The 13,367-nt window shown below is 49.7% G+C and overlaps 1 protein-coding gene across 1 annotated transcript in view; it reads left to right on the plus strand.

Annotated features, from left to right (window-relative positions):
- The first annotated feature begins 1,470 nt into the window (after positions 1-1,470).
- The window catches only part of LOC149335362 (uncharacterized), a 150,485-nt gene continuing 138,588 nt past the window's right edge, over positions 1,471-13,367 (plus strand). The window contains exon 1 of the mRNA XM_089552045.1: positions 1,471-2,021. Within this exon, the coding sequence (XP_089408171.1) occupies positions 2,006-2,021 (16 nt within the window). The 5' untranslated portion in view covers positions 1,471-2,005. The remainder of the gene's footprint in view (positions 2,022-13,367) is intronic.

Genomic DNA, 13,367 nt, shown 5'->3' on the forward strand with positions numbered 1-13,367 from the left:
AAGCATGTACTAAACATGCAACTAAGTTTAAACAGGCCCACTTAGTGTTCCATTTTTTTCTTTATACTGCCTACTGGCAAGTAGAATTCAGCTACAGCGTGTCCAGACACTGCATCATAGTAGAGTACTCTGACATGAAGTACCTATGAATTTTGTTTCCACATCAGATTGAGTTAATGCAACTCCATTGCCAATAAAAGCATATTTCACTAAGGTCAATATGTAACAGAGTACGTTTCATTTTGTTCTGCTTTTGTAGAGGTGAAATGGAACATAATATTCGCGGTGTTGTAATAAACATTTTTATGTCGTTTAATGATCGACCGTTCTCTCAGCTTAATACTTATGCAAATTCGGCGGCAGCACAGTTAAAGCGTGGACAACGCGGCGATCGTAAAAAGCCAGGTACTTTCTAATACGCCCGAAACAGGGCAATTATTCGCATTATCCCATAAAGCAACGAAAGGATCCACGAAGCTAATGTATGCTCACTCCAGCAAGCGCGAATTAACTCCGCTTTCCCAACACGCTTGCAACGACCACTGTACTAAGCCTAATTTGTTTCCCCGCCCCTACACTTAACAGAAAGCTCACTTTCATTGTCGAACTGCTTCTTACGCGCCGCAGTAATTCTGTGTCTACGGTGACTTCTGGACTCATTCCTGTGGCCTCCGAAGCGGATCGCTTATCTGACCCACATAATCGCTAGTGACGTCAACAAGCCGGAGACTTTCACGCGTCTCGCACGCGACCGAAAGCAGCCTGAGCGTGTCCGCTGACACACATAACGAGGACAGGTTCCGTCGTGCGGCGCTGTCGGCGGGCCTTTCTCGCGGCCACGCGCGGGGAGCGTGGCAGGTCGCAAATAAACAAACACGTATAAACAAACACGTCAGGAAGCACTCGTTATCTCGTTGCGTTTGGCCGAAACCGATGTCCCAAGCATCGTGGTACTGAGTCCGCATTAAACGAATTTTGTAACACTTCCTCGCATCGTAACACGATCCACCCGGGAGCACAACACACCTTTTTTTGAGCAGACGCAGGTGGTATACAGACACAGCGTAGCAATGCGCAAACAACGACTGTTGTCGTCCAGTTCTTGTCGCACTTCTGGCGCAGAAGCAAACCACTCTAGCCACCTCGTTCGAGAAGAAAATGTGAAGTACGAGGCGAGAGGGGGATGGAAGCACAGGGACACAGAGCGGCGGCGGATCCAGAAAGTAGGCTTCTCCGTCGGCATATTCCGTTGCCAGCGGCGGCGTCGGCGTCGTCAGGGGCCGCCGCGTCGTCTGCTAGCGCCGGCCCGCGGAGCAGACGACGTGGTCGTCGCGCGAGAAGGGCGCGCACCTGTTGCGAATCCGCGCTGCCGCTGCACCGGCTGCTGAGCTGCGGCGTCGCTAGCGTCGCAAGCGTCTGCGTCGTTCCCCGGCCTGCGTCGCAACAGCGGCTAACGGCGGCAGCAGCCCCCTCCTCCGCGAGAAGCGGGAAACACGAGAGAGTGCGGTGTGCTCGCGCCGCGCGCTCTCCCGTTTGGCAGGCAGCAGGGAAGCCAGCGAGAAAGCCGGCTTCGCCGCTGGCGCTGTGGTGGATCGTGGTTCGGCGGCGCTCTCGGCGCTGGGAGCACGAGCAGCCGCACTTTTGGCGCAACGCCGCGCACGCCGCCGCTGCTGCCCCGGCGAGTGAAGCAGCAGACGCTAGGCGCCGCTCGCCGCTTTAACGTTTGCCCCCGCGCGCAGCCCTGCTCTGTCGATCTCGTGGTCGCTGCTGTCTCGTGTGTTGTGTGTGTTTGCGTGTGCCGCCCTGGATTGGCCGAAAGAGGAGCGTCTCGGCAACGGCCGCAGAAACCGGGCTTCTGTAGCAGACGCCTGACAACTCTGGACCAGCGCGTTGCAGACGACGTCGCAGGAGCACCACACACGACATGGGAATAGCAGACGCTGGGGTGAAGAGTCCGTGACATTTGCGGCCGTTCGTCGCCGTCGCCCTGCTGGGTCGCATCAGGATGAAGTCCAAGAGAGGTGAGTGTTGCATTATTCGAAACGCGGAGACAACGTGGCTGACCTCGCGTAACGGCGGCTCGATAGCGCGAGCGACCACGTGCCGCTGTCAAGTTCGAAACGTCGCAACTGCCTCGCGCTGCGCTCGGTGCAGAGGGCTTGTGCGAAAAAAAAAAAAAAATCGAATTTTCTAACAACCTTCATCTTCTTAAGCGCGCTGTCACCCTAAACGTCATCTTCCTTTTTTTCTCTTTTTAGGGGCTAAAGCGATTAACGGCTTAACCGTTGCTCCGCGTCGCAGGGGGGAGCGCGAGGCGCCAAATGTCATCCGGCTTTGACGCTTGACATTAGCGCGACATTGACGGCGACAGCACGACCACAGTGCAGCGTGGTGTTTCCGTAGCGACGGTCTAAATATCCGACGAACTGCCGCCTGTATTAAATTTGCAAAACTTGTAAATACGCGACCTTTTTCCTTTCTCTTCCTTCTTCGCTGCCAGCACAGCACGAAGCAGGCGAGGACAGCGACAGTTGAATACATGCACCTTTTATTTTGCCGTCCGCTTCTTGCGACTTCCCGGTTTGGCCGTATTCGTTTCTGCGACGTCAATAGCTGCTCACAATCGTCATGCGCATGGATCGCGTGTTCGAATTTATTTGCATTTCGCCTTTCTTGCACATCAGAATCGCTGCTTCTCTGCCCAAATTTGTGGCTATAAAACAGAAGCATTGCAGTCCCAGCATTCCGCGGTATGTCTCTGGGTCGATTTTTCGTCCGTTTAGCGGGAACAAATGTGACACAAACGTGAGGAGGCCGCGATACGCTTCCTTTTTCCTCGTTTCCTTGTTTTCTCTTTTTGTTTTACTTCCCGCTTTCTCCGCTGTCGTCGTCCGCACGCTACGGCGGCGGAGGAGCGCTAGGACTGTCGCCACGTTGCCCTTGACAGCTCTCCTGCAGCCGCGACGCACGCGTGTGTGACGCAAAAGACGAGAGGCGAAATAGCGTTTTCCTATCTCGCTCGCCGGCCGAAGAGCCGCGTCCGCTGTAGCTACAACTGCAACCCCCCCCCCCCCCCCCCAAATCCCCCCCCCTCCACCCCCTCTCCCCTCCTTATAACGTCTTCCTAGGCTCCCGCTCATACGCATTGTGGGGCAGAAGCATATCTAGGGGGGCTCCTGCTATCACCCCTAGCTCTTATGACGGCGTTGACGTTATTCCCTTCGAGCTGCTCTTGCACAGACGTTTCCCTGGACTTCACGATGTGATAACGTTTGTGAAAGGTCATCGTAGAGGAAATTAAAAAAAAAAAGGATTCAACTCTGATGAGTTGGTGGAATAGAATGAGCTTCGGATAAAACGTAATAACGGCTCAATAACAGAAGCTAGCCCACGGAGCAACTGTCTAGCGTTCGTATGTCGTGCGCCATATACTCGACGCATTTTTCGGGAGTCTGTGTAAGCCTCGGTGTGTTCTTGTTTACGATCTTCTACGCCTGCGCTGCAAAGCAAAGTCGCGCAGAGGTCAACTTTTCTCTCGCGCGCTTAATAACTACGGCGTTGCTTCGTGAGGTCGCGTATAACGTCGACCCAGGGCCCGATATTCCCAGACGTTCAATACTTTCTCTTTTTTTCGGTATAGCTGGCTTGCAATATCTCTTCGGTGTTGTAACGATTACGCTGCGCCCTCTTCGTATCGCCTACTGCACGTCAAAGCTAGAAGGAAACCGACTGGAGAGCTGCTGTCAGGATGTTATATTCATACGTTTACCGCGGCATGGCTTGCCATCTTGTTGCAGTTTTCCCTCTCTAGTGGAGTTGGTCCGTTCGCTTTCTAAACCCCCTCCCCTATTGTTGTTCGGGTTCAGCGCGGTAATCAATAACTGGGGATATCTAGCTTCGCGCAACGTTGCGTGCGTGCGGGCTTGTTTTCGGTTGTATACACAGACTCTCTCTCTCTCTCTCAAAAACACCGCCCCTTTCCAACCTTCCGTTATGTCTCTCAGTGCCGATCGTACGCGTTTTTTCTCGACCATCGAGCGATGCACGTGGTCCGGCGATGCGCCGCGCTCTCTCGTCGTTTCCGCCCCGGCGTTTATAGCCGTTCGCGTCTAGGAAGCGCGCATCTGGCGTTTTCGCGCGCTAGCAACGCTAGGCTCGCCCGCCGTTGACGCTCCGGGAAGTGAGGCCGACGCGGTGAACCGCTTCTCCGCGTAGCAGCTTTGACGTTCCCTTCTCCGGCCTTTGTTGTGCGTGTGTGTTTCTGTTGAGTTTTCTCCGTTCGATTTTCTGCTGTGCTGTCCCTTTCGTGTTTGTTTTGTGTTTGTGATGAGTTTCTGTTGCGTTGCTTTTCTGAGTTTCTACTTATGCGGGTCGGCTGTGTTTCTTCTGTTGCGTTTTTTTTTTTCTGCTCTGTTCTATTGTGCTTCTGTTGTGTTTGTGTCGTGTTCGCAATGCGTTTCTGTGCTGGTGCTTTTTTCCGAGTTGCTGCAGTTGCAACTGCATAGGGCTGAGTTGCCGTTGCGTTGCCAGAAGCGCGTGCCGACGTCATGTCAGGGGGTAGACTTGTCAACTCGGCGATGGAGGCGTTTCCAAATATCTGGAAACGCACCTGCGCCGTGGAGAGACGCGCTTTGATCGTCCGTGGTTCTTACTTCCGTGAGCGATTACCTTATTTCTTTACTCGTTAAAATGTATTCTCTGTTTTCGTCGTCCCCCAGTTCGTTCTTTCGTCCGATGTGTCGTAGCTCTGTCTCGGTGACAACAGCGCACAAACCATCGGAGATTGCTGTGCGGTCTGAGCTCGGCGTGGCGCTCTTTATGACAGACGTCAGCCCGGTCGATACATTTTCGGTTGTCGTCTTGTCCGTTTCGCTGGTTACTAACTTGGTTTGTGCACAGCTGTGTGGGTTGTCTACCACGCGGTTGTGCTCGCGTCGGTCTTCGAACTGTGCTCTTCTGTGACAGTGGGTGGGTGATGATACAAGATGTCAGTGACGACCGACTCGATTCAGGTCGCGGCCGTTAAAAAGGGCAGGTCCAGTTTGTGTGTCACCCGGGCAGGCATTGTTTTTCCCTGACCGAAATGGCAAATTGTTGAGTCTCGACGCAGCGATCGTCCTGACCGTGACAAGTTGTCGCCAAGACGTGTCGTGTTTTATAGCAGGCAAGTTTCACTGCAGCGTCGCTTTCAAACAAAACAAGCAAATCGAATGGTACTCCGAGTCTTCGCTGCGTGCTGCCGTCTCCGGCATCTTTTTCTTTTTACTCTCTGTCGCCTTCCTCCAATAGGGCGCAACAGTCTGAAGGGGGCACGTTCGTGTTAGACCTTTACCAAGTTTCTTTTCAAACCTGAGCCTGTCGCCTTTTGTGGCTTGCTGGTGCGTCAGCGTGGACTTTGATTACGTCACTGCAAAGGAAGTACACCCATCGGTCGCTTTATTTGTATGGGAGAAGAACAGTGCTCCTTGACAAATGCGTACTTGAAAAAGTAGACAGCAAGGACACAGCACGGTATTCATATGTGAAGTCTGTGCGCTAAAAAGACGTTCACAGGAAAAAGGATAGAGACTACAGAAAAGAAGCGCCTTTTTAGCGCACAGCTTTTCAAATATGAATATGTACCAACTAGCCCGTCAAAAAGCCTTACTAAAGCACGGTATCGTGTTGTTTACCATGCGCAGGATGCCCTGCATATGCTGCAGTGGACTCGGTCCTTCCTTATAAAAATTGTCTATAAACAGTCTATAGACTTCTTATAGACTATTGCGTTCCTATAGATATTTCTTTTTGTTTATTCATAGTCTATAGACAAAATTCTACTAAAAGTGTATGGCCATAAAACTGTGGATTGTTTATATGTAGATTAAACTATGTAGATAAAACTGTAGACTGTCTACCTGTATTGTCTGTAGATTGTCTATAACTGTCTATAACATTTGTATTGCCTATAGACTACTCTATAGGATTTGTTTATAGAGAGTTGGTCCGACGAGAGTTGGTCTGTAGAACTTCTTACACGTACACAAACGCACAGACAGCAAGAAAAATAAATAAAAACGTATGAAGAGGCGACCGCCACCGCCATCATGCGCGCTTCTCTGACACTGTCACGTTAAACGTGAAACATGAAAGAATAAAACTGCCGTTCAAAACCTTGCCGCGCCGAAAGTAGCTCGCGCGTATAGGGAGCCACTAATGTCTGGGCATTTCCTTTCTAAGCGCACTTTTTTGCTTCTTTAGTTGTTGCTATTGACAGATGGAGTGGGTAGTCGGGAAAAGTGAAACGCACCCCGAGTGTGTCAATAGCATGAGGCGCAGTGACGAGGTTGACATGCTTGTTAGAAGGAGGTGGCTTGCGTAAGACAGGTGTAACCGTAGATGACATTGAGAGAGGCCTCATCGGCAACGGTTTGGCCCGAGGCCGTTTTCCCGAGCACTTCGACCCTGATAAGCCGATCATAAGGCCGGGGAAAGCTTGTACCCATTAGAAAGCCGACGGGCACTCGGCGACACGGGGGTCGAACCTAGCACCTACCGCATGCGTGGTGAACGCTCAACCACAAGGCCACCGCTTCGGTGTGTTGACAGTGAAGATTCTTATAGCACTGCGTGCTTAATCTCACCTTTATCGAAAAATTATACTTAGCGTGGCGCTGTCATGCTATTATGAAAGAGTCTCTCGTTCGGTGTTGGTCACTACTCTCTGCGGTTACTCATCAGGGCTCTGCTTTGCAAACACCGTTCCTCGTTGGGTTCTCTCGGTAGTTCGAACTCGAATAGCACCGAACCTTTGTTGCAACTAATCAGAGTTCGAATTGAAAGCAGCATTTTTAATGCAGTTTGTGTTGACGGCGCGAAAGCGTGCTATTTCGTATGAACCGGAAGTTCGAATTAGCCGAGTTCGAACCCGCCAGATTAGCATTTTAATATCAGCGGCGCCTGTGGCTGCGTCTCCTTGACTCGTCTTATCTGCGGGCTTCGCGCGCGCGACCTGACAGCTGCCGCTCCTGTCAGCGTGTTCTAAATCGCGCTCATACGCCCTCGAAACGCAGCTGTGTGACTGCCGTCGCTGATGCTCACATTCGTCGCCTCACATTTGCCCCCCGCTCTAATATGCGACGCGGCGCTTCGGGCTCGCATTGTCGAAGCTCGCATGCTTTTCTAAATGTCGGCGAAGCGAGATCTGTCAAGCTCGCGCCGGCATGGACGGAACGGGAAAGGCTTTCGTGCCGCTTTTGTTGGCGTTAAGGGACTCGGCGCTGATTTGTCAAAGTCTTATCGGGAATCTACCGGGTAGGCTGTATTCTATCTTGCAGATACAACTCTGCTACGTTTACCCCCCAAAACAATAATTTGTCATGTTAAAAGCTTTGTTTGTAGTGTATATTTCGTTGACAGCTAACACTTTTAAAGCGGCGAAACGTTTCGTTATAAGCCGCACTTCGCTATAACCAGTTGCGCCAGGATCTCACATCGACAAACAAATGCGCATTTAGAAGTGCCCCAAAGTCTGCGGTAAATATACAAACTTCCGAAGGATGCTTTCAGTTACGGGGTGCTGTAGAGGGCAATCTAGATACAGCTCGACCTGGGAAGACTTCGCACAAAGCGGTGGTTCTCACAAATTGATTTCGCTGTAACGAGAGCTTGTACTGTTTCCATGCGCGACTGAGTTTCCCACGTGGCGACACAAGCGTCTATCCGTGCAGCAACGACTTGCTTTGGGCGGCAGCTGTCAGCGTTGTACTTTTCTCTCCCTTACGCAATTTCCAGCGCTTGACATCTCGCGTTCCTCGACCTCCTTACGCCTCTCCGAATACGCGTCAGTTTAAAGTCATTCTATGTAAATGATTTCCTCGGAATGCGACGCTTGAAAGCCAGCTACTAACTGGCAACACAGTATATATAATTTGACTGACGATGATCTGGCAAGGGTTGAATTCGTGTCAGCCTCGCCGCCAAGCACCGATTCCTTTTTTGCAGTTCTGACGCCCGAAGGGAGGAGGGGGGGAGGAGGGGGGGGGGGGGGTCATTTACCGAAACCGAAATTTTGCGTCGCTAGACACTTTTGCAACATGTGTCGCGGTGCGGCAAAAGACATTTGACAGCCAAGCTTTCCCGCCTCATGTGTTCGTACAGTGTACAGGAGGAAGACAGCTTCAGCTATACGCCTTTTATGGAACGAACAACTCGGAATTTTGATTAAATTTTGACACAGATGCATCGGCCGTTTATCTTATTCTGGAAGCGCTCATTTAACTGATGCGGCGCCGGTGCATTTACGTCACTAGATTGCAAATTTATGCTGCGATGTTATTACCCTTAAAAAATGGTCTACAGACTTTTTATAGACTAAATTTCTTTCCTATATATATTTCTTTTTGTCTGTTCATAGTCTATAGACTGTATATATACAAAAGTCTACTAAAAGTGTACGGCCGTAAATCTATAGATTGTCATAGACTGTCTATAGGATTTGTATTGCTTGTAGAGTGTTCTCTAGGGTTTGTCTATGGACAGTCTATAGACTCTCTAATGAAGTGCTTGTGAGGGTAAATCGAGAGTGAAACATCTGCGTCAAACCGACTGACAACGTCGCCTCTCCTGACCAATTAACTGTCGTTCGTTAGACTCGTATTATCTTTTAGGCAAGCATGATTTACACCGCCATAAGATATCTACGAGGAGTACTCGATGCACATACAATTGAAAGTGCTCGATGAAGGTTCTGTGGAAATCTCGTTGAGTGAACTGAATATGCGTTGAGGTTCTGTTAATACTCGATTGAGTTAACACACCGCAATAAGATACCTACGTGGAGTACTCGATGCGCGTGCAATTGAATGTGCCCGATGAAGATTCCGTCGAAATCTCGTTGAGTGAATTGAATATGCGTTGAGGGTTTGTTGATACTCTATTGAGTTAACCACTCGGTGCGACACGTCTCGGGAACGCGATGGTCGTTCTGCCCGGGATCATGTGCCTCGCGAAATTGCGCGCGGTTTCCCGATGGTGGTGGCCCTCACAAAAATCTCTTTAGACGGTCTATAGACTATTCATAGACTTCTGTCTATAAAGTCTATAGACTCTCTATAGACAAATCCTAGAGGGCTGTTTATAGGCAATACAAATTCTATAGACAGCCTATGGACAATCTGTAGATTTATGGCCGTGCGCTTTTAGTGGACTTTTGTCTATAGACAGTCTATAGACTATGAATAGACGAGAAATATCTATAGGAAGGCAATAGAGTCTATAAGAAGCCTATAGACTGTCTATGGACGATTTTTATAAGGGTCGAGACTGGCTTGTCCTTACGCGATCGCCCTTCCAGAACTACTATCTCGTTATTTACAGCGCCACTCCATATCTCCGATCTCCACTCGAGAGGGGGCAGAGTTTTTTTTTCCCTAAGCTGGCACCTTTCCAGCCGAGTCTCGAGCGTAAACTTTTTTTTCCGCGATGGTGGTTGTCAAAAAGCTTGGTTGGAGGCGACTTGCAAACGCATCCGGGTTGTTAAGGGCTTGGCTGTTTTTTACGTGACATAGTGTGTGAGATGTGTAATTTTCTTCAATACAAAACGCAGGTTGCATTAAATTTCATAACACCTGATGCTCGCCGATTTAAGTGGGAACGGCGCATGCTAATGTCAAGTTGTTGTCACACTTGTGGCGTTGAAGTGCTGCTCAAGCTTTGCATGTTCGGCTATCTGTTAATTTGATGTGTCGTAAGCTTCGCGCGCATAGTTAATGAAACTGCGGAAGAATGGTACTGAAGTATTTTGCTCGGGAGGTTATTTTACTGTTCTGAGCCCACAGCCTGATTTCGTGGTGAGGAGTATTGCAGAAGAACAAGAGAAAACAGCGACCAACCTCACGTAAACGTATTCCATATCAAAACGGTCTATGTACTTTCTATGGATTTCTTATAGATTCTACTGCGTTCCTCTAGATATTATCTTTTGTCTGTTTTTCATAGTCTGTAGATAGACTATAAGCAAAAGTCTACTAAAAGTCTGTGGCCGAAATCTATAGATTGTGCATAGACTGTCTGTATGGTTTGTACTGTCTATAGACTAATTTATAGGATTTGTCTATAGAAAGTTTATGTACTTTATAGACTAATATTTATGAAAAATGTATGGACTGTCCAAATAATTTTTTTATGGGATGTAGCAAAAAAAAAATGGGTCGCATTCATCCTTGGAATTTTACGACTTTGATGAAACCCTGGTATTTTATTTCTGGCACATATCCGCTGCGTCTCCATCGGGATATGGTTTATGTAGCGATTCATGATGTTCGAAGTGACCGCGTTAAGTATCAGGCTATGAATTCACCAACCTTTCGCCGAATTGTTGCCATGCTAGTACACTCCAAACAGGAATACACCACTATGGGAGTTAAAAGGGAGTGAACTGTCTTCTACCGCACTCTCCTGTATCAAAGGGAGGACATCCTACTACTCCCTTTACACTCTTCTTTGTAGAGAGTAACGGATAAGCGCGGAGATAACCCTGCCACGGGCCAGACGACGACAGCCCTCCCTTACAAAAAAGTTTTAGACAGTCTATAGAGTGTCTATGGAGTTCTGTCTATAAAGTCTATAGATTGTCTATAGACAAATCCTAGACATCAGTCCATAGGCAATACAAATGTCATAGACAGTCTATAGACAATTTATAGATTTATGGCCATATACTTTTAGTAGACTTTTGTCTATAGACTGTCTATAGACTATGAATAGCCAAAAAGCAATATCAATAGGAAGTCAGTAGAGTCAATAAGAAGTCTATAGACTGTCTATAGACCATTTTTATAAGGGCTCAGCTGTGCTCTGATTTTGGGCGCACAAATATCCACTTTGCGGGCTTCAAGCTTATTCGCTACTTTCCTCTTCGCAAAACGTTTTTTTTTTCTGACCAAAAAACAAAAACTGAATGGAAAAAGGGAAAGAGTAACCGTTAGACAGCCGCGCAGCTGCAGTCTTTCATCTTTTTTTTCTGCCTACTCTCTTCTGGCTTGGTATTACGAACGGCATTTCCGTTTTTTCTTCTTCCTTTTTTTCCGTATACGTGTGTGTCACTGTGCAAGCCATACTCGTAGCAGTTTATAATCTCGGTACGGCAGGTTTCGTTGGTTTATGTGCGCTTGTCAGAGGCATCACGCACGAAGTAACCTCTATAGATCGCTGGTTGACTGCAGTCACTCTCCGGGAAATCCTTTTGATCACTCACTCACGTGGATGTTCGTGCAATCACTTACTCGAGTATTCACTCGTTCACTCATTCGGCAGCGAATTCATGAGCATCACACACTAGAATATTCACATACCTACAAGCCACACCCAGAAATTCACTTCCTCGCTCGGACGTTTACACGTATTAGTCCTTTGTGAGCGGGGAAACAGCACAGTGACCACGATACACACGCATACCGACATTTCCTCACTAGCGCACCCCTGCGCTCACTCAGACATTCACTACGACTCGGTTACATGAATGCGACAGAAGTTGTACTCCAGACAACTTTTCAGGTTTTGTGAAGGAAAGGCGTTACCCGTCCTCTGCTCTCTTCCTCGACGTTTTTGCACGTTCCCTCAAAAATTGGAGTGGAGTCGACTTGTGTCGCATTCATGTAAACGCGGCTGCTAGATCACTCGAGTCCAATTTACATCAATGCGACAGAAGACGACTCAAGTAAACCCCTTTTGAGGGAAAGAGCAAAAACGTCGAGGAAGAGAGTGGAGGACGGGTAACGCCTTTCCTTCACAAAACCTACTCTTTCTCTCGAAAAGTCGTCTCGATATACGCTTTATGTCACATTCATGTAAACGCGGCTTCAGACGCGCAGTCAGTTATTTGCTCGCTGAGGCACTACTTCGGGCAGCACCGATCTCTTGGAGAGGGTTACTAACTGCCGACTACTGATCAGCACAACTCCGTCACCCGCGCACCATTTGTCTTGGGTTACTCACTGCCCGTACTGATTAGCACAACTCCGTCACTCGAGCACTTAGTGACGCGGGCACACACTAAGGCAGAATTCCCACGCGCTTTGTTTGCCCGCGTTCGAACTCTGTGCTCGTATCAACGAATTCCGAAGCGCGCAGTCAGGCCCAGCTCGGCGTTATGCAACTGTATTAGACCGTCTCTGTACCCGACACGCTTGCTCACTCCGTGCGTGGCATTTTTTTTCATCTATCCGCTTAACTGTCAAAAGAGGCCGCCTCGTGTCGTTGGTGAGGGGGGGGGGGGGGGGGGGGGGCAATCTAGGGGACAGGACGTGGTAATGGCGAACGACAGAGCTGTACTAGCTGCGGGACTGCTCGTGTCTCTTCATACTCCTTCCCATTGTTTCGTTTTTGTTTTTTCTCGACCCAACCTTCGCCGGCTCGGCTCGTGGTCTGCCGCTGTCACTGTCGCGACATGTGACAGCGCGGCGTCAAAACTGGCTCACAGAGGAGTCTCTCTCCCCCCCCCCACTCTCTACTTCCCTCTCCCCAAGCCTGCGCGCCATGGCGGCGGCAGCAGCCGGCGTGTGCCGTGGCGGTGTCGGTGCGGCATCAACAGGATGTCGCAGGTGGGACCCGGCGCCGTTGTTCATGCCAGCACGACCCGTCGTCGTCGCGCAGGGGACGTGTGTAGCACTGTCTGGAGCCCTACTTTTATGCCCACATTGGGAGTATTCAACTCAGTAAAAAAGCGTTCAGTGTTACGCAAGGTGTAGCGTTGGTGTCTGTTGTGACGTCATCTTGCACCGACGTCACACCGCCCGCCGCCATGTTGGTGGTCGACTGGGTCGAAAAGCCAGTTCGTCTGTCTAATCAGCTTATTTACCGCCACCTATCCCGCGGGAGCCTACCAATCTCCTGACGTCACGCGCGAGCCGATCGGCGGCTCTTGATTGGCCGGACCGGTTTGCCTGTCGTATCTGCGCCTGTCGGGATTGGCTGGAGCGTCCGGACGTGGGGCGAATCATGTGGACGACTCCGCGAATTCTACACTATCGACTGGTTGCAACGCCAGCGTTAGTTTTCACACCGCTGCACAGAATTCTATAGACGGTGTGCGGCAGAAAACGAGAGTGTGTGCGTGAGTGCGACTGGGGCGTCGGTGGCAGTATTGCGCAATGCGAGGACAATTATGGAGGAGGCAGAGCAGTGGAACACATGCGCTTGTACCGTTGTTCGCTCATTATGGAGCCGCACCGTTTGCGCAATGGCGTAGTACGCTGTAACGGCCGCGGAATAACGGGATTCGCGTATACGCTTAGCATGCTCTTAGCTCGTGGCTGGGTGCATGCACGTGTCCGTCACCAGGCGGTGTACGTTCGTAATGGAGACGCGTTCAGTTGCTTAGGGAGCGA

Source organism: Amblyomma mixtum, chromosome 7 (genome assembly GCF_055824585.1).
Source record: "Amblyomma mixtum isolate Tamu chromosome 7, ASM5582458v1, whole genome shotgun sequence".
Lineage (NCBI taxonomy): Eukaryota > Metazoa > Arthropoda > Arachnida > Ixodida > Ixodidae > Amblyomma > Amblyomma mixtum.